Raw genomic sequence first — 22,244 nt, 5'->3', positions numbered from 1 at the left:
GGTCAGAGCAGGAAGTCCCATTTTTATCTTCTCTGTATTCCTTCAGCGCTTGTGTTCCCTACCCAGCAGCAACAGTAACCGGCTCCCAGCTTCCCGCAGAGCCGAGCCGGAGCGCATCGCTTCGGGGAGAAGATGGCCTCTGTTTGCTCCAGGCAGCAGAGCTGGGTGTTTCAGTGAATCCTGGCGGGTGTTGGGTTTCCTCACAGGGCTTTCCTCCCCTGACGATGAGAAGGATCCCCGCAGCAGCGCTCTCCCTCACACTACTCCAGGACAGCCCGCACTGTCTGCGTGATGCAGCCCGGAGTCCGAGAGTTAACGTCCTGCTACCAGGAGGTGATGGTCTGCCTCTCTCCACTGTCCACCTGCTTCTCTATCGTTTTTCCAGACGTTACCATGTTAGCATTTTATTCACCCACCTTCCCCACATCAGACTGCACCTTTACACGGATTATTTTTTTTAAACTTGTTATTATTTTTACAGGACTTCCAACGTTGGACTCTTTGCATTTATCCATTGGTGCTGCAATGATCCGAGGGCTGTAAAGTAAGACAAACGGTAGCAGAAGTCATCTCATTTGTCGCTGGCATGATGGCCAATCTCAGTGAGCTACAAGTGAGTTTCCAACTTTTCCCCGCTTGCTGTGTGAAAGCTGCTGTGTGCATGCACATGTGTGTTTTTAGCTGACTCCCATCACTACAAGCTCGCTGTATGTGTGGCGTCTGTGATAGCAAACATTACCTTAATGTTTTTGATGCCTGATGATGAATTTGCTGGGGTACATCCACAGAGTTGAGATTTATAAAAGGCACATTTCCAAAAAAAAAAAGTGTACCAGGTAATGCCCACTCACTGCCCAAAATGCTAGAGGCTACAGTTTGCATTATACACAGTTCGAGACAGCTTAATTACATTTAGTGAGAGAGTTAATTAAAAGATTTTATCTCAGCTCAGATGCTGATAGCATCCAGGAGTCGTGTGAGTGGAAAAGCTGAACCAGAGTCAAAGATGGAAATAGTTGCTGTTCATCCACTGAATCGTTTTACTTTTGATCCTTGTTTAAAGCTATGCTGCCTGGCATGGCCTTTTAAAGACCTTCTATTTGGACTATTAGAAAATCAGCACCAAGTCCAGTAAACAATCCACATCTGCAAACAGCTTATCTGCATTTAGTCATATTATTTTCAGGGGGGGAAGTGCTGCTCTTTCTACTTCCACTCCAGTTTTACTACACTTCTGATTTGCCAAATTAAGCGGCAGGACTTCCCTCTGTGGGACACAGCAGTTGCTCTCGGGTGGAGTCAGGGGTGGGTCATGGAGGGTGCTGTGGTGTCAGAGCCGCAGGTCTAGCTCGGAGTGGTTGGCTCACAGCTACCCTAGTATCAGTTCAGCACAGGACACCGTGGAGAAGGATGTTAAAAATTAAAGGACGCTTCAGCTCAGCTCTTTCCAGGAGCAGGTTAAGCAGCAGCACTCTGCGGTTAAGAACCCCAGTCACAAAGTTAAACTACTGCAGAGAGCATGTGCAGATTTCTTTGTGAGTATGAAATACTTTTACTTGATGTGGACAGCTGAAATGGCTATAAGAAAGGCTTGTGATTGATGTGTGACAGCGTGCAATTAGAACCACAAAGCACTCACATTTCCTGTTTCTGTACACAAGCATTAACCTGCGCGTGTTTGATCTGACACCCGTCTTTCCTGTGGCCTTCAGCTGCAAGTGCAAATATGTTTTGTTTTTGTTATGTTTTTTGGGTTTTATTATAAGGCACCAGCAAGTGTTTCTCTCAGAAATCCACTTAGTCAGATCGCAGTCATTATACAGCACTGCTGAATCATTTGTTGTGAGCGAGAGCTCAAGTATTCCTTGACATTTAATGTTTTTTTTCAAGGAGAAGGTTCCTTTGATGTTTACTGGAAAGCACACTGCCTATGTCTGGATCAACAGAAGCAGACAATATGTGCCAAAGACGTTTCAGTTTGCCTTCAGTCATGTGTGCTTTCAGAAGAAGTACCTTACTCAAACTGCCACCAGCATAAAATGAAAATTGCGATTAGAGAAGTAGTTTGCCTTTATAAACTAATTATAACTTTAATAATATATTCTTTATAGCGGTATTAACGCTGGAAGACGGTGGTTTGGTGGTAAAACAGTATAATTTTACTCTGGCGAGTTTGCCAAGTTTTAGTTATCCTGCATTTCTACCTTATTTTTCATCCCAGTATTACTATATCGTGACTGCAATGCTTGGAAAAACAACCTGTGTTGGAGTAACAGTAGTAGTGCAGTTTCCTCTGACGTAGGCACAAATGACTTCCTCTTAGATTAAAAAACTAAGGGTCATTAGGAGAAAGACACTATTTCCACCTAATATAACGTAATGCTGATGTGGACTGTAACTGACGATGATCAAAGGAATCATTAATCATTTATGACTTTTACTCAGATATCGACATAGGTATATAGAGGCATATTTTTAGTAGCAAACACTCCATTGTTTCTGTGGCATGATGAAGTGTTCATCATTTATCAGTGATTTGATCATTATAAACACCTAACTGTTTTAGTATAGCAGAAAACTGTCGTGCTCGTTAAAGAAGCAATGACCAAATGCAGAAAACAAACAGTTCACACACAGGTGTGTGCTACTCCCTTCACAGAATAGACCAAACTGAGTAACCAGAAGAGAAAGTTAAGAGTGAGATGCTGGTGCACTTCTGAAAAGATGACAAGTACATCTGAGTGTTCACTTAGAGTAATCGGATGCTTCACAGGTACTCAAATGGCAGACTTACATGTGCCTGTAAGCCAAATTGTGCTGTTCTGTGGAGGGAGTAGTATGCACTTGTGTAACCCGGGACCTGTGGTTCTCTAAGGAAGTTTCGGGGTGGCTGTAGCTCAGGTGGTAGAGCAGGTCACCTACTGATCGGAAGGTTGGTGGTTTGATTCCTGGCTTCCTCTAGTCTGCATGCCAAATATCCTTGGGCAAGACACTAACCCCAAATTGCTCTCCGATGCATCCATCGGAGTATGAATGTGTGTGAATGTTAGCTAAAAAAAGCACTTAGACAAATGTGCTTGTGTGAATGGGTGAATGCACAAGTTGTATAAAGCGCTTTGAGTGCTCAGAAGAGTAAAAAAGCGCTATATAAGAACCTTACCATTTAAGAAAGTTCACTTTTAGGTTTTAATCAAACCCCAAAAGGCCAGACACTTTACTTTCCATATATTGTTGTGTCTTGCACATCAGGTTCAGCTACCCTAACATAGAATAGAATAGAATAGAATAGAATAGCTCTTTATCGTCACTGTTAGAAGAACAATGAAATACAGTTTGGCATCTCTCTGTAAATCTACAAAATAACACAGATATTTACATTTACACAAGAAAGATATGTACAAGTTATACATGCACATGCGTACGGATACACCCACACATACATACACAAACATACATACATATATGTATATATATATATACGTACACATACATGCCATCTGAGGAGCATAGGTGCAGTGTGATCAGTGATATTGCACATTAACATAATTGATAAAGACATAATGATAACATAATGATAAATGAGCCTTAAAATATAATAAGGCTGCATCAGTGTGTCGCTGGAACAAAGGAATGATGGTTACTGAACTCAATTATTATCTAAATTAACACAAATATTCATGATCACTGATTTCATCAATATACTACTGTCACAGTAATGACCACTGCCCTTTTAAATTACATAAAAATAACTGTGCTTTTAAAAAAATGTAAGTAGCATGAGCAGTAAGTTTTCCCTTTGTTTCCTAAACTTCACACAGAGATGATAACTGACTGGTGACCGGTGCGTTGATGACACATTCAAGCTTATAAAGCCCCCTGACTGAATCCATTATTCCTCCTTCGTAGCCTGGGCTGCAGTTGAGCTGTTTCTGCCCACTATGATGAATTCATTCTCCCTGCGTAACAATGACAAACGGCTCAGTCATTATCCCGGCAGGCCAGCAGCAGCAGCGGCACACAGCCAGTGAGCAATGGCTGATTGAGATCAAGGGGCCATGTTGGTAATGATGATAGGACCTGTCAGATTGGACCAAGACACATCGATGTGGTGATTGCGCTCGTTTGATCGCAGTCCCCTCCTTTTAGTTCTCCTCAGAATGTTATTAAGGCAGCACTGATGGAAGAATTTGGTCTCACTCTAAAGAAAACAATTAAAATGACTGTTTCTCTCTGAATGAGATCGCGAGATCATGAGAATATAGCTTAACTATTAGCGCGTCTCTGCCATCTCTATCCTGCATTTATCGATTTGCAGCCTCTTTATCTGCTGACCCACCGTCTCTCATCAGATGGCTGTAAGAAGTGTAAATCCAGCTTCCTGCACTGAGCTGATAACATAGCTTGGGAGCTGCTATATACACTCTGTGGCCTCTCCCTCATGAATTCTTTATTTCTGTTGGTTTCCTGCAGTTATTATCTGTACGAGGCAAGTTAGAAGAGTTGCCGCTGCTCCTTCTCTCAGTGTTGTAGGAACGAGGGCTACAAATTACTTTTTTATCGATCATCCAAGAGAGGGGAAGCGGCTCGGTCTTTAATGGCATTTGACGACTTTGAGAATACTCACGTGCAGAAGCGCTGCTAGATGAGGTTGGCTAATGGCAGCACATGTGTCGTAGTACTCGGTGATGTCTTGCATCACGCTCAAAATTATGTGTCCAGCTGCCACTGCGATGGATAATAGGATTATGAGACTGTGGACTTCAACTCTGTCTCTGACCTCCTTGGAGGGTAGCATTAGAGCCCTCAGTCACCCATGCAGGCTCACAAACACATATACAACCACCTCCCCCCCAGCATCCAGCCCCTCCTGCCTCAATCCAGGATTACACTGTGTATGCAGAAATCTGTCTGTCTCACAGGCATGCCAGTCGGCAAGCTTCCTGCTGCATTACAGCTTCTGAAGTATTGATGGACAAATCTTAATGGAATTCATAAATAAAGCCAATAGATGTGTCAAGTAGTAGCACTGGTCATTAGGGTGCAGCTACGAAGTCCCAATTAGTGCCAGAGAGCAATACTAACACCTTAAATGCCAGAGTAGGAAAAAAAATCTGATAAATGTCAGCTAGAATTCATGACTCCCCGTCTTCCAGTCTAATGGCTGCACCTCCCAACAGTTCACCAGTCATGTTTAAATTCAGCCGACCAGTCTGCAAACCAGCTGATGCTGCAGTCACCCGGCAGACATTCAGAGGATTAGTTATCTATGACACCAAGCAAAACTATAACTACAGCAGAAAGACTGGAGAAAACCATCAGCATAGACTGTTGCTTTTTTTCTAAGCTGGTTTGGTGAGTATTTCAGAGCCTTAAGGGATTGTGGTATTACACGATTGTGCCGCTAAGAAGGACAAGCTGGAGAAACGATGTTAGCGCAGCGTATTGTAAGTTCCTTCTGGAAGTGGTAATTCTGCCAGTATTACCCAAGAACAGGAAGGTCACAAAGGAAGGGAGCCATCAACGCCGACTGGTTGCTAAAGTAGTTTTGTGATGCCAGAGGGCACTGAGGCTGAGGTGAGCTTGTGAAACAGCTTGGACTGTGTTTTTTTTTTTTTTTACTTCAGCTTGGCACTGCCGAACCATTCACTGAGGTAAAAAGGAGAAGCCACAAGATAGATAACTCCATATTTTATCATAAAAACAAAAACAAAGAATAAATAAGAAAAAACATTTTCAGTGCAGTTTGTTAAGAAGCTGGAATAATCTTCATCAGTAAATATGAGTTTTTCCACGTGTCATAATGTGTACTAGATGTTCAAATGTCATCTGAATGAGTCTTTTCATGGATTTGTGGCAACATTATTTCCTTAAACTGTGTCCGAAGTGATGAAGCTTGAGCTTAAGATATGATAAATTAGTAAACCATTTGTTGTCCTCAGACAGCAAAATCAGATGTATAGTACTTTTTTAACCTAATTATTGTACTGCAGGACAGGAAATACAACACTGAAGAAGGAAATTACGTAGGTAAAAATTATTTTTACTTTTGACCATATGTGGTCTGGCCCTTTCTCTGTGTATGGTTTTGTCGCTGATGCCGGCTGCTGCACATTCGTTCACATTTAGAACAAGTTTATACTCGGGGGGGCAACACAGCCAGCAAACACCACATCCACCACAAATATTAGATGAAGAAGCGCTGTTAACAAACACATGCTTGACGTCCCTGTAGCTGAGGTGAAGTCTAGACACACCCCTAGCTACACTTTAAACGTGTATTTTTTTAAAGTTAGGGACAATAATATTGGAGACCATAAAGTCTGAGTTGTTTTGTAGTCCTCCTCCAACCTCAACGGTCAGATGACCCCCAGTGAGCAAGCGCTTATACTGGGAAGAGAAAAACTCCAGGGATGGGCAGCCATCTATATATAAGCACCACTTTGCCTTCATTTTTCAAACTACTTGAAAGATATTTTCATTTTTTTGTAGCCAAAGAAATGTATCAGTTTTATGTACGAAATATCTAATCCTGGTCACTTCCACTGGACTTCCACATAAAGTTAAAACTGGTCATTTTTATTGGCCAGTCCTCTCTCTTGTACTTGATATTGATCCTGTGGCTTTATTAATAATGTTGTTAGTACAATGCAATTTTAAACTAGAGCCATTTGCTAACAGTACAAAGATCAAATCAGCTAGGGGTCTGGAGTTAAAGCTCATTTTCAACATCAGATTGACTGATTAAGATCTGATTGTTTGAGGGATTAATCAATAAAAGAAAACAGACTTGGGGCATCAGCAAGCTTTTAAAAGCGTAAGTTTTATTTCAGAACACTCAGACTTATTTCACTTAAATCATGACAGCACATGGCAGCTGGACGCCGAGACCTTTGTGTTGCAAAATGACGTACATGGTAGAAACGATGAAGTTGCCACATGCTAAAGTAAAGAGAAAGAGGAACCTGTACTGTGTGACCTGATTGTGGTTACACTTGAGGCAATAAGATGAGCTGCCACGCTACCGTGCAGAGGTCATGTGATAGCCGGTGTGTAGCGCTGCAGGGGTGGTGTTGGATTTAAGATGCTCGCCACGCTGAGGCTTCGTGGGAACAGCAGCGTGGTCGGCCATGATGTCGCTTGCAACAGCGAGCTGTCTGTTCTGTCCACCCAGAGGCCGTAAAAGTCGGAGAGAAGTGGAACAAAAAATTCTGTTATTACCTTCTTGAGAGGGAGCGACAAAGGTAGTAACTGGTTAGCCCGACAACAAGCCCACCCTTCAGAATGTAACCCAAACTGCAGCTATTGTTAGTAAAGTCTCTGAGGTTGAATTGCTGGAACAGTGGGATACAGAGGAACAAAAAGCACCCAGGTGCCATTGTTAGTTTGGGCTTTCCCCCCCCCAAGATATCAACAATTCACGGGATATGATGAAAGCTGTAACTGGAGAAGCATAAATAGTCTTTAATGAAGAGGGAAAGCCAACAGAAGACAGAAAAGAGAAAGGTTGACTCATAGTTCTGGTACTGAACTAGCTGACAGGCTGCACCAGCTTTGATATGGATACGTATTGTGATATGCTACGGGCAGTCTCGGACTTTTATGATCCCTGGCTTGACCCTTTTCTTCCAATAAGCTCCGACCAGCAGTACTACATTGTATAAAAGAATTGCTGTCACATGGCTCTAACTTTTATATTTTTCTTCTTATCAACACACATGCTGAAATTCCAGAACCAATAATAAACTGATCCTACAAGAAGTGTTATCAGTGTATCCAAAACCTGTGTCCCCACAGACCCTCACTTTTCCAAGATGCACTTCTTGATTTGCTGATAGACTGCAAACAGGCGGTTATGTGGTGATTAGTAATGATAGAAAGTCAGTCATATTCAGCAACTTCAAGCTGCTGAAATGGACTGGTACTTTAGAGCAGTTTTCTACTCTAGCTGAGCACTTATACCCAAAGTCTTTTTCACCCATTCATACACACATTGGTACAGTGCTTTCATTCTAAGGTTCATGCACAAACTCACTCCAGTGGAGCTGCATGCATCAGGGGGACTTGGTATTCAAAGTCGTAATCAAGGACACTTCGACATGCAGATTGGAGGAGCTAGGGATCATACCACGACCTTTCAATTAGTAGACCCGGCTTAACCTCTTGAGCCACAGCTGTAGCGTGCCGGTGTTGTGAAGTCGGTCTCGAATACATTTTTTTCTCATCTTCACAGTGAGTGATTAAAGTAAATACTAATGAGAGCACAGGATCCTTTTGACTGACGTATAAACCGCCCATAAGATGGGTTTACTAAACAGTAGGACTTTTTGAGCTTTTGGTAGAATGATTTAGCATTATTGTCTGCATCATTTGCATGGCTGTGAGCATGGTTGGACTGCAGTTTTTCGGCTCTTGCAACCAGTGGTTGCTGGTCAGACGTGCTATTTTAGAAATATTTTGAGTCATATCCACACATGCTTATCTGCTGCTGGTGCATGAATCCACATCTGAAAATAGTCCCTAGATAATGCTTTGTTAGCTATTTTTTGAGCCTTTTTAAAAGTGAGGTTCATGCAGTGCTCCTAAGCATATTGAATAAGTAAGTACTAAGTATTCCCTTGCAGGATTGCACCGTTGCATAACCCCAGATGAGCAGCAGAAAAATCAAAGTGCCACATCATGTGCAGACTACTCTCTGCAGACTACTTTGACCTGATGAATGGGGTCTTGTTTTCATTAGCCATTATAGTGCAACCAAGATCATACAAATCTGCAAACATTTCTGCATGTTTGTTTTTTCCTCCCGCTCCAAGCACTTCGCTGTCATAATCAACAGCATCAGTAAAGAGGGATAATCGTCTGCATTATAGAATGGACCTCTTATCCCCCTCAGCCCTTCTGCCATAATAATTTTTAATCTTCCTCGTCCATTACCATCATGCCGGTTCAGCCACTCCATTACACAGTGTGTCACTTTCCGCTCCCTTTGTCCTCTGATAATCACTGTAGGTGACATGTTAGCATATTGAGTAAAGCATGTGTCACAAAGCCTGTTGTTGACCCGTTAGATTCAGGAGCAAGAGGCCGGAAGACGCTGCGGGATGACATCTTAATAACCTCAGATTTAAAACACATGATTTTCTGATGAAATCTCTCATGGACATCCGTGCATGATTTACACAACATCTGAGTTTGGATTTATACCAGGAAGTTGGGGGGGGGGGAGGTGGGGGGAGGAAGTACAGTACAGTAATGGGGCAAATCCTGCAGCAGTTGTAGCTCATTCATGTTTTAGGCTGCGGGATTCCTGTGAGATTTCAGTTATGGAGCATCCACAAAGAAGCACTAAGTTGAATTTCTTAAAATCGAATCTGCAGGAAGTTACTTCCTGCTAAATGGGGCTGTACCATCTACCTGTGTGACTTTAATCTATAGACCGAATCAGCTTTTTATTTCCTCCTCTCCCTTCAGGCTTCTGTCTTTATGCACATTACCTCACTTCCTACAATACCTGATATCACATGCCTTTTCTCCTTTGTGACCTCCCCTGCGTTTTCTCCTATTTTGAGAGCTCTTAATATTGCATATATTTTCAGTCTTTTTGAGTGTAATGCACCATACGTTCCCATACCCAACTTGAAATCAGTTTTAAATATGGAGAAAGGCATGGAGTTAAAGCAGTTCTGACTGCAAAGTGCCTCATGGGTTCTCCTCTGAGTAACACCCTTATGCAGGCTGACTGTTGTAGGTCAACAACTTTGTTTTCTGCCTTTTTTATATGCAGGTGCATCTCAGTGGTGCATTCAGGGAAAAGTGGGTTATGTCTGTTGCATTTATTTCCACTGACCTTTTTTACCTCTCAGCCAGTCAGGGGCTGCTCTTTAAAAAACATACTGAATAGGCTAGCCTAAAAGCAAATAACTACAAATCTCCAAAAGCAAAGCGTTTGTTCGTGTACACCAGGGGTCAAGCTCAGCCAGCAAGCTGCATAATACCATCTCATGTAAGCTGATGGCTCAGCCGATAGCCTTCTGTGTGTATTATCAAGGTTTTGCAGACATGTGACCACTAAACACGTGACACTAACTTGTCTGCCATGTTGGACATGTGACGATCATAGTGGCAGCATAGGCTCAAGTGAAGCAGGCCAAAATCATACAGACGTAGAGACTGGTCTGCAACTACCTAGCAACCACTAGCTGTACCAGTTGGGGAAGGCACTATGAAAATGATTGCTATAGCCCCAGCAACAGAGGCATAATTTTCCTAGTGCCTTCCCCAACTGGTTGCCAGCAACAACAAGTTGCTTTACAACTAGTAGTTGCCAGGTGGTTGCAGACCACTCTCTAGGTGTGTGTCATACAGACCTAGAGACTGGTCTGCAACCACCTGGCAACCACCACCCAAGTGAGACAAATGAGTATTCCCCAACCGATAGTCAAAAACGTATTTTGCTGCGGTTGTAGTTTTAATGCAAGGGATGGTCTTGAAATACTGTCCGAGCTGTTTTAAAACTGCGAAAAGTGCAACACAAACCAGAAATGGAGACTGTTTGTCTTCAAAGGAAAAATTGTGCCTTTTAAACACGTTGGCTACAACGTCTCCATTTTCTATTCGCTTTGCACTTTCTTACGTTTTTCTGCCACACAGCTAATAGGTAGAGAGCAGACAAACATGAAAAACTACAAGAAAATGTGGAAATGTGCTAGCAACAAGATCAACCGTCAGGAACCACTGCAAGCCAGTTTGGAAATGCTTATTTCTGCCTAGCAATCAGTGGCTTTACCGTGTCAATGTGGTAGACAACTCTTGAGCAATGAATGTCACATATATGACCTCAAATCTCATGTACGGGTTGCTGCTTTAGCTGATTCAGCCTGCATACCTGTTCTATTCCCTCAGTTATTCTGTTTTCATCTCACCACATTATAGCAGCAGCTAGCAGGAGAACTAACAAAAGGTCAGCAGTTTGGAGGTCTTTTAAGCCGGCTATACCAAAAGATTTTCTGCAGTATGCAGCAGAAAAGCTTCAGTGACAATGACAATGCTTTCCTCTCTTTCTCACGCTCCTGCTGTTCAGTTTAGCACTTATTAGGAAGGTGTTATTGTGTTATTACCGTAACATAGCATGTCATCATCAGAAACACTCAAACTTAAGTGAGTGTGTTTTTGTGAGAGGAGGTTCCCTCAGTGCGTGTCTAGCATGACCATAAATAACAGCAGTATGCAGTAATGACTCACACTGAGCTGAAATAAGATTGATGCAAATAAATGCGGTAAATAGTGTATTTTTTTAAAAATGTGCCTTGCTCCTTTTGTCATTTATTATTTATCTGAGAAGTTCAATAAATTTCTGTTTTTGGATGTATTATTTCATGCATGTTAATGACATATAAATATACTACATAGAAGCAATGTTTAAGATGATGTTGCCTTGCACACAAAATTTAATATAAGGTTGGAGTAAAATGGACTTAAAAGAATGGTATTTTTGGAAATAGTCACAATCCTTCAACTGTGTCATTTTTATTTCTATCTTATCCTTAAGCTTCTGTTACATGCAAGACAGAGCCATATTAATTATGAGAACTGTGGAGCTTTTCCCATTCGGGGTTTTATGCTGTTTTATTCCTGAGGAGCCTGAACAGAGCGCCTGTTTGTTGCAGGAGAGTTCACAATGGACAAAGCTAGGAACACAAACACATTAGTGTTTACTGAAGTCTCTTGAGAAGATAGACTCTTTCACAACGATGCCGTGCATGTCGATCAGCTCCTCCCCGGCTGTGAAGCGGACATTGCTGCACATTCACAAACTCACGGCCATGCAGGCAGATGTGCACTCGGACACGAGACACTTTTTTTGTGACCTAAACCGGAGCACATTTTGTCTCCTGTCTGCTCAGACGTGGCGAATCTTCTCCCCTCATAAACGTGAATTCAGTACAGTACAGCACATATACGTACGGCAGTGTTAGACTTTGTAAAAAGGAGATTTGGCTAGAGAATTTCCCTGGAATATAAGGGATTTTAGGGATTAACAGGCAGCACACAGACACAGTCCAAGGTACATTCTGTAAGCAGTTAACTCATTCATAGAGGGCAAGAGTTTAAATCCCAATACAGATTTTATAACAGCTGGGAATTTGGCTGAAATAATTTTGTGATTTGTTTGGTGTATGTTTTCCTGGTCTTAAAACGGAACTGCAGTGATTTAGTATTTCACTGCGATAAGGTTTGTGCATTTCCGAAAAACAGATTAAATGAAGAATATTTGATATTTAAAATTGAGCATGACTGTATGTTTCCCAATTTCCGCAGCCTTCTTGCATGGTAAAACTCCATGTGTTATACTCTGCAAAGCCAGCTATTACTATGCATGCTCTCTGTTAAACGTAAAAGGAACTTTTTTTCATTTTCCTCCTAGAAGATGAAGAGATTGACACCTACTAAATGACCTAGGAGCTTATATAGCGTCTACACAATAGAGGCCAATTAGTTTTAGAGAATCATCATATTATTTACTGTTTAAACATAGGTTACATGTGGACCAACTTTTTTGAAACTGGGGCTGTATTGAGTCATAAATGCCAACAAAAATGCTCATATTGCTGTGTAAGTCAAACACAATTGCAGAGTTTAAAACTGATGGTGATGAAGAAAAAACCTAACCATCCATTCTCCAGACAGTTGATAACAAGCTAGTTAATACAGCTACAGCTGGTTCTAAGCTAACATTATGCCCCTCAATGGCTCGAGTATCCTGAAAATCAAACTTTCCCTCTGATAAAGAATTTGATTACATTCTCACATCATATGACAGGTTTATTCACTAAATGTCCATGTCCAACAATTTTCAAAGAAAGTTTCACTGAGCGCAGCTAACAGAATCTAACAGCAGCTAACAGAATCTAACAGTGGCTAACAGAATCTAACAGTGGCTAACAGAGGCAAAGACAGCATTAATAGAAATGTTAATAGAAATGTTCAGGATATCCTCAACTCATCTCAATATCACTTTCATCGGTCAGAAGTGAGCTTCACTGACTCATCTACTTGTATGGACTAATTACTAAAGCGCAAATATTGTTTTGAGTATTCCCCAACCGATAGTCAATGACGTCACTTCCGAAGTGACGTCATTTTCGCAGAAATGTAGTTTTTTACCATCAAGGCCTTATAAGCCTATACTGGTGTTTTTTTAAAAATTATGTTTGACTTTATGACTTTCTGTGTCATTTCTGGGATGCTTAGAAGTCAAATTGCACTGCTGGAAATAGTTTATTTTGATGCACATGCTGTTTTCTTTGCAGATTTGCATTATAGGATTGTTTTTTGTTTTTTCTGCAGTATGTAAAAATTGGTGTATTTCAAAAATAAAACTATGAAGATACTCAAAATAAATTTGCTGTGGTTGGAAACTATTTTGTGCAACTTTTTTGTATTTACAGTTTTAAGGGATAAGCCTCTTAAATTTCTCTAACTAGAAATATATGTTAAAAAAACAAAAACGATTTTCAATTTTTTTGTAGTTTATTGCACTTTTTTGCAATTTATGTAATTACTATGCACTTAATGCATACATATTATTAAAATTTGGGCTATCATGGTTGTATTGATGTATAGCAACTTGCTCCCAAAAATGGCACTACAGCATGTAAAAATATAATATAAGCTCTGGCGGACTTGGTTCTATGGTAGGTCTTAAAGGGTTAAATTGCGATGGGTAAGAAAACATAATTCAGTTGTCTGCAATCTGCAATGCATTGACAATTAATGATGCTATTTTGCACCCTGTTACTTTAATGTCTTAAAATGGCCAGGAATGTAATGTAGATGAATGCAGGATAAGTGTGTAAGTTGGGGGGGGCTTGAGATTCCCCATTATTTCTGGTTCTCTCGTATTTATTACCACTTTATCCCCGTGCAATGCAAGAAAACAAAATGCAAGACAAAAGCTAAAATAAGCGATTGATCTGTTTGCTGTAGCTTTTGGTGGACAGAATGGGATCAGTCACATCAAAGATCATACCTAACTCTATTGCTCGGTAGTGAAACTAGGCTCACATAGGAGTCGGCTCAGTCTCGCTGACTGTAACAGTGTCCTCAAGTTAACTTTGAAGCCCAAAAGCAGACTTCCCTCTGATCTGCTGTGCCAACATCATGCAGAGCAACACTTCCTCCTCTTAGTACCCTCAACATCCAACTGACATGGTCCTTTACAGTGCTGTTTTATTCATTACCAATCAGTTACAGTACATTAGGCCTGTATGTTTGTGGATGTCAGTCTTGGAAATGAGAGTTAATGTATCTTTGTGGTCGAGCTTGTTCAGTGTTTTCTGTTGGTATCCATTGCCTTGTTTTATCTGCTGGGCAGAAGTGTGTTTGTGTGTGTGTGTTTGTAAGTGCAGGGATTAATTGGAATTCTCTGTTTAGTCCACTTCTGCTCAGGTGAGGTTTATCACACTACAGACGTTCTTTAGAAATGGCCCACATCTGCACATAATAAAATTGACAACATGACCTTGCATTTCACTTTTAACCTTTATGAAAGAAAATGAATTTTCCTCAACTTCCAACAAGTCCCCCTTTCAGGGACAAAAACGCCTCCTCATGCAAAACGCGGCTTAGGGTTCATTTATTAAATTATTCATAACTTGATTCAGGTAAGAAAGTCCATTCCCAAGCCTCCTCATTACAATTGTTGCCTGTGAATTGCAGGTGTTTGTGAGCGAGTAAGTAATAAAATGAGTGCTCACAGAATGAAGCATTCCCTGACCGCCTGCACTTCCAACAAAATGGACCTAATCTGTATTTTTAACTCCAGATGAGTTAAGATGAGTTGACAGGCCATTAAAACTCAATCAAAGGGATAGCTTTCTGTCACCCACCGGCGTCACCGGGCAGCCTCTGTTACCAGAGATATGTGCACGATGGATGGACGGTAAGCTTAAGAGAGGTAGGAAAGAGGGAGCAACACTATTATTATTACAATAGGTATAAAGCAAAGAAAATACAGACAGGCCAAGACAGAAGGGGTTGGAGAGAGAGAGAGATGAAGATAGCAGTTGGGAGTTGTTTTGTTCCACACTTTGACTCTTATAGGCTTGTTTCATCTAGAAACAATTCCAACTGTAGCCGGTGGTCCTTGTTCTTGCTGGATGAGCAGCTGATTGATTGAAATCTGCCATGATATGGTGGGAAAAACATAAGACTAGAAGATCCAGTGCTAGCCGGTTAGCAGTGACTTAACTTTAAAATAAAATCAAGGAGGACTAAACACTAGTATTTTAATTATGGATGGAATTCCTCTCTCAGATGCATAATCTCGTCCTATTATATCGCCATGGCAAAGTCTATGTGGAGTATTTTCTTATCTAATCAATTCACTGATGGAATGTAAAATGTATACAGTGTTTTAATCTCATTAAGCCAGGATGATGTTTTCGATGTCAGACTTTTGTCTGAGCATCTGTCTAAGGCCTCCAGTCCCTGGCAGCCCTTCAATTTGCCAGGGGTGCTAAGACTCCCCAGGCCAGTCGTGAGAAGATCAGCAGAGACAGTTGGATGAAAGGCAGGGTCCAGGTCACGGAAAAATACCCTGCTCTGAACACACTGTCATTGTTCAGAAAGGCTATGGATAACAAGCAGCTGTTGATCGTTGATGGAGGACAAGGTGCCAAACAAGGAAAAACTGAGTTAAACTGTTATTCTTTCATACAGATATTTGTGTCATCAAGTTTATCGATTCAAACTCATCAAGGGTCATGCTGAATACCAAGATAAAATTGTTATTTTTCTCAGTCTGGTTGCTGCTGCTGTTCACAGCCTTCTTTCACTCTCTAAACAGTGAGTACATGGTGGCATGGGAGCAAGACTTCTGCTCAGGCAGTAAAAGCCTTAAAATTTGTCATGAGGTGTTTTTTCCTTTTTAAAATAGTTGCTATAAACAGTTGTTAAAATGCTAAGTTAACAACAGTTAAAAAAAATCGAGTTGAAAGCTTCCTGTTTTTACACAGTGGAGATCCAGTCTGCATCACAGATGCACAAGTGCAAGGGGACAGAGCCGGACTTCTGTAGAGCGATCTAAAAATAGCGGCCCGACTGGACATATTGTACGGGGAGAAGATTTTGAAGGAGTGCTGTATTGTGTTTTACAATAGAACAAAAAAACCTTGGGTTTCAGAGGGGTGTAGTACGAAGCAAGATGAATGGGTTAGCAAGTTATGCCGAGCTTTCTGTCACTCTCTTTTTATCTGGCGAAATCACTATGGTAACGGATGCTGAACATGAGTTAACTTGTTTGGTTAAAACTGCAAGTGCCACGTTTTCACTGATTCTCTTGTTTACAGCATGTTTTAAGTGCAGTATAGATTATCTGCTGGGGGAATGGATTTTATATGGGCAACTTGAAACAAATTTCACTTTGATCTGCCAACAAAGTAAGACAATTTCCACATGTCCTTTATTAGGCTATGGGATGGTAACATTAATGTTTAAATATATATCCCGTTTAAAGTTTCAGAGCTCTTAGAAATGAACAGCAGCACAGAGAGTGAAAGTTCTTTACAGATTTTCATCAATATGTCGTCATAATAATCTCCGAAAAATCTCCGAGAGGTTTTCAGAGGTCAGAGGTCAAGTTTTGTGAAAATGTTGTTAACTTGATAACTTGTGAAAGACACCACCGAGGATTTTTAAATTCATATTATATGTATCTGTTAAAAATCTCAGACAAGTTTGAATCTCAGTGACTTTGACCTTAAGGTCAGAGGTCAAGAAAATCCTGTGAATGCAATAGCCAATGAAGGAAGTCACCAAGGATTTTCAAACTGGTACATTATGTGGATCTCCTTGGAGGCTGAGGGTTGGCACTGTTGACTGACAGTAATTTTATGTTTTAATTTTGAATCCAAATCAGATGAACTGACTGTAACTTTAAGAGCGAAGTGATATGATCTTAGTTCCTGATAATGTGGTCAGTACACTTTTAGCAGCTGCACACCCTGCGATTTCACAGACACAATGAGACACAGTTTTGTGTTGACAGGCTTCAAGATAGTTTGAGATCAGTTTGGAAATTTTCACTTTCATTGCCTTCGAATTAATGATGACATCTCAGCCATATCTGTAGAGGTGAGAGACAGCATGGATGCATGGGGGCTGTTATCTCCGCAGCTACCAGTCCACGCAAAACACCAGCCACTGAGAGTGACAGCTGCCCGGTAAGGAAATGTTTTATTACCCGCACACAGATATGTTTCACAGTGTGGATATCTGTTATCAGAACATTTCTAACTGCCTGTGCTTTGCATAGGTTGGCATAACTTCATCTTATTTCACTTCCTATTCCCCTTGCTGTAAAATGCGGGAATATGAAGAACTGGATGTGCTTTGGTGCCTCTTTAAATGCCACACTGTGTGTGCTTGTTGGTTTCCTTCTCGTGTCTCATGTTGTTGCAATGGTGGATACACAGTGGCCAGAGACGGCTATCTGCCGCACAGTGAGGGCTTGGAAGGTCAGTGCCACTGCGCTGCTGAGCATCTGAGTCAGATAAACCCATGACCTGCTTGTCTCTCGCTGGCAGGAAGAGTACAGAAGTCAGGCAGCAGTGAGACCATCTATTGCTCTCAGGAACAGCCACGATCAGTCAGTGCTGCTGATGTGCGATCACTGCTTGTTCGTGTATGGGAAGTGACTGCTCAGCATTTTTTGTGCCATCTTCAAATAGACTTGCAGGCAAAGTCCATCTCCGTGCACAGGTTTTTGATATCCATGGCTTAGTGTTCAAGTGAGAAGAGTTTGTTTGCTTCAGCCTTTATCCCAGGGAATGCAGATCCATCAGCTTGTCCTTTGACACATCCCTACTCACTTAGAGGTTTATTTGCTTAATCCAACACTTTTTCTGACAGTGTCTTATTATCTATGCAGAAATTCTGACCTGGATGCATAAAATCTGTGTGTGTATCATAGTGCCATATTCACGAATATGCCAAAAATACACAAGAACTTGCTTTGGTAGTAGACTCTATCACAACAGCCTGTCTCTCAGCTATGGGGACTCGGTAGCAGGAAGCAGAGTGACTGTGAGCTCTCTCAGTTACAAAACCACTTAAATGTGTGTGTGTGTACAGAGTGCATGACGCCTCAGTCTCTATCTGGCAAAGAGCAGAACAGGAAGCAGCGAGGTGGGGCTCGGTCTATGCCGTTCTTTCTTCCTCTCCTCCACCTTGTTCACTCGCTCCAGATTTAGCCTGGCTTTTGATTCCTGGCGGGAAGGACATCCTGGATTTGGGGGAGGCAGGAGTAGGACTTTGTGTTGTCTGATTGGTGCTGCTGTCAGTGCTGGGTGTGTGTATGTGTGTGTGTGTGGTGGCCCAAGAGCAAAGCCGGAGGGAGGCCAAAGATGGCCAGTGAGGACTGTGCATTGGAAGACCTGCCACGGGATCAGTTGATTGATAGCCCCGAGCAGGGTGATCCAGAGTCTTCGGTAGGCCACTGTGGCCGGAGCAGGCCTCAACACCGCCGCTTTCTTTCCCTGCATTACTGTGGCCCTTCTCTTTTCTGTCAGTTTCCTCGTTCATTTCCTGTAAAAACATCTACTGTCTCACAGCGAATCACTTGTGAATTTTGACTGCTGTCCACTGTTGTGATTTCACCCTGCTGCCTGATTTGTCTTATACCTCACTCCAGAGGTTCTTTGTTGTAAAACACCAGGGATTAAGTTGTATTGTGTCGAGCAGGACTACGTCAGAGTGCAAACTCTCCCTTCCTGCAGTTCATGGTTGCTCCGCTTTCTTTTCTGCCATGAATGGCCGCTGCTGGCGCGCTCATGCTGTTCAGGTCTGCCACATCATCAGCGATGTTAATAATATACAGCAGTATGCATCCATCGTACATGCCTACTTCTGTATACATGTATAAAAATAGTGCGTCTGTTGTTCTTCTAGACCAAGCAAGATAACATAGTTGACCTTTTTCAACAAGTGAGACACGCTCAGTTTGATTGCTTCAGAGCTGTGCAGTGACGTAACATTGCATTAAATCTGCAGTTAAAATCCCACAAGCCCTCGGCCTGTGCCATGTGGTTTGGTTGTCGTGCATTGTGTTGCCGATGGATTATGGCCTAATGAGAACAGTGCTGTAGCCGTAGCCTGTGTGTGGCTGGATGGACACGGAGACCTAAGCGGCTGTAATCAGATCCGCTAAGCTGGATAGCTGGCTGCACAGTGCAGGGAAAGGCCCTGAGCAGCTCGTCTTTTAACTCCAGCACAGTGGAGCTGAGAGCCCTCAGATGTTACAACAGTTTTTAAAGAATTCACTTAGTTTGATCTCGGTTTTGCTGTTTAAAAATGTTTTGTTTCATTTTTAGTGTCATCAGGTTTTATTTGGTTTTATGGGCTGCATCTATAAAGGGTAAGATAAAAGATGTGCCAAACACAACTGACACATCTCCCATGTCTCCTCATGATGGTTGCATTGACAAATTTGACCAAATTGCCAAAGACGTTTCCTGTAGTTTGAGTTTGCTGGAGATTATCTGACGTTCAGGAGCAGAGCCACACCACAAAACGCTTCACTTCCTGTTGTATGCCTTTAAATACTTTCCGCTTTCTTCATGTTGGCAGAAGAGGGTTCAGTTAGTATCTCTGAACTTTTTTCCAGCCAACTTCTCCTATTTTTAAAGTCTACTGTGGATGCATCAGTGCCCATTCCCATCTGCTGCCATAAAGGTTTAGCTCCACGGATTCACAGGTTCCTTCTGTCTACCTTCCATGCTTAGCCGTTGGTACACATAGAAGTTCTTCCCCATCAAATGACTCTCGCCTGCTGTCTCCAGTTAACTTCCAGTCGCCTGTTCATCATCATCATACTGAGTTCGAAATATGAGCGAAATCAACCGGCTTAAATCAGTTTAAAGGCAGAGGTCAAACTCTTCTTTGGAGCCGCCAATCCTCAGTGAGGCCTTTCCCAAACTGGTAACCTCTAGCGTAGCTTGTTTCTTTATCAACATTTTTTATTTGCATTTGGCCTTGTGGTCATTGCACGTGAAGCTGGTTTTAGTGCGCAATATCATTAGTTCATTTTTGCTTTATCTGGTCTTTTCTTTCTATAAGAAAACAGGCAAAATACAGCAACTGTGAACTGCCTGCTTTCTTTTTCTTCTTGTGGCCATTTCACATGTTGGCTATCTACTGGCGTTTGACGGTCAGCTTTACTGGGAGACAAGTTACACGATGCGTTGATGAAGGTGTAGCCTGTAACAACTGATACAGCTGTTGTCAACAACTTTTAAATTAATCCATGCACATAATTTAAAAGAGCAGGTTAATTATGCTTTCCCTTATTTTCTGTCAAGCATATATGTTTTTTAAATGAACAATGCCTATGTTAAGCTCCCATGTTAAAATGTCCAACTTCAGTAATGAAATAAGCATTTTTATAGGTTTACTTTGGTGGAAGAAATAGAAATGCCTGCTAGAAATTCTTTTAAATCTGTATAGCCAGTTAGCTGCAAATTATTATTATTATTGGTAACTCATACATTACAGCCACCTTGTTAAATTAAGGCTGTCTGTTAACATTACAGATGTGCAGGCCTGATAATATTTGTTGCCTAGCTCTTAGCTAGCTTTTCATTTTAGCCATAGCCACTAGCCACTAGGTTAATCGTAACTTAGCGGCTAACGTGGTACCGGGTATTTGCTAAGAGTTAAAAAGCTAATGAGAACATTTGTGGCAGCCAGGTAAACGTTTATGATAACTGTTTAATATTTCTGGGTTGTTTAAAAGTTGTTTTAAACAACTTAAGCTTTAGCTTTATTGACCTCCTCATAGAGTGTTGTTCTGTGCTGTGAACATCTACTACAGCTATGTGTTCAGCTGCTAGCTAGGGTTAGGGCTGTGTGCCTGTCTGTCTGCAGGGTTTTTTTAGTAAAACTCAGTGTCACCCATAGCTGTTGTTGCCTTTTAGAACACCTTTAATAAAATTATGTTAAAAATATTAGAGATTTCTCACGTGACATCATGCACACGAGTTGCTTACCATACTGTACATGATATTTTGAGGTAAAAATACGTATTTCTTAACTGATTGGCGAATGTGTCCTTGAGGCTGCTAGTTATCACTAGATGAAATTGGTCACAAAGAGGGTCCTCCACCAAAAGCATCCTTATGATTGCCTTGGTCAGTATCAGATTGGCATGGTTGCCAGCAGTTTGGATAGAAGTTGTCAACATGACTGCAAATACTTGCTGAGAGAAACTGAGAGAAACACAGTTACTTGAGAAACTGTGACACAAACCAGAAATGGAGGATATTTGTCTTCTAAGTAACAATTGTGCAGCCAGTACTGGAAGGTGCATCTTTTACTGTGCCAGCAAACATTTTCCGTTTCCGTTTTGTGTCACACTTTTCACAGTTTCACTACTGCTTGGAGAATAGCTGGTAAGTGTTTGTACAATAGTTAGTGTGTTCAAACTGTGGGTGACCACAGCAGTCTGCTACCGATCAAAGCAATCACAGCTGGTTGGAGATACACAGTTTTCCCTAGTTACCAGTGGTTGTCAGGAGGTCACTGACTGCTCACTATATCTGTTTTCCTGAGGCTTTAGCAAAGGATTTCCCATCAAGGTCCTGCAAACACTCAGCAACTGGTTGTCGGAATATTCATTTTTCCCTTACGACTGGTTGCCAAATGGTTACTGACTGGTCTCTAGGTCTTAATCACGTGACCCTACATTGCCGTCATGGTTGTCAAACATCCAGAATGGCAGAAGAGTTAATGTCAGATGGCTAGCAATCACATATCTGCAAAACGTCAGTCTAAATTCCTGTGTGGTTAATTGTACAGTCCATTCAAGAAGTTTTTAGTTTGATTTTGTGAGTAAAACTGTTACTTTGTACTATTCCTAGCTAATTTTAGCAGGTATCTGATTGTGTATTGCTCACACATAATCTATGGATGCAGTTTGGTAACCAAGCTTGTTAGCATTAGCTGCTAATGTAACGTGTAACACAGGAGGGTCCAACTCCAGTCCTCAAGTGCCGGTGTCCTGCAGGTTTTAGATGTGTCCTTGATCCAACACAGCGGATTTAAATGGCTAAACTACCTCTTCAACATGTCTTGAAGTTCTGCAGAGGCCTGGTAATGAACTAATCATTTGATTCAGGTGTGTTGACCCAGGGTGACATCTAAAACCTGCAGGACACCAGCCCTTGAGGCCTGGAGTTGGACACCCCTGATGT

General features: G+C 41.6%; 1 protein-coding gene across 5 annotated transcripts in view; it reads left to right on the top strand.

Annotated features, from left to right (window-relative positions):
- Positions 1-49: 49 nt before the first annotated feature.
- pkn1b (protein kinase N1b) overlaps positions 50-22,244 on the top strand; it is a 40,554-nt gene continuing 18,359 nt past the window's right edge. Inside the window, exons 1-2 of one of the 5 annotated variants that reach the window (XM_014334985.2) lie at positions 50-333; positions 482-613. In XM_014334985.2, coding sequence (XP_014190471.1) covers positions 587-613 — 27 coding nt within the window. In that variant the 5' untranslated portion in view covers positions 50-333; positions 482-586. Of the gene's footprint in view, positions 396-481; positions 614-1,467; positions 1,536-13,708; positions 17,220-17,286; positions 18,486-22,244 lie in introns of those variants that run through there. The other 4 variants (XM_014334986.2, XM_042220266.1, XM_014334984.2 and 1 more) reach the window with 4 other exon arrangements.

Source organism: Haplochromis burtoni, unplaced genomic scaffold (genome assembly GCF_018398535.1).
Source record: "Haplochromis burtoni strain Fernald_Lab_line unplaced genomic scaffold, NCSU_Asbu1 Contig_45, whole genome shotgun sequence".
Classification (NCBI taxonomy): Eukaryota; Metazoa; Chordata; class Actinopteri; order Cichliformes; family Cichlidae; genus Haplochromis; species Haplochromis burtoni.
The sequence above is the reverse complement of the archived record's forward strand: the minus strand, read 5'-3'. Positions and strand labels throughout refer to the sequence as shown.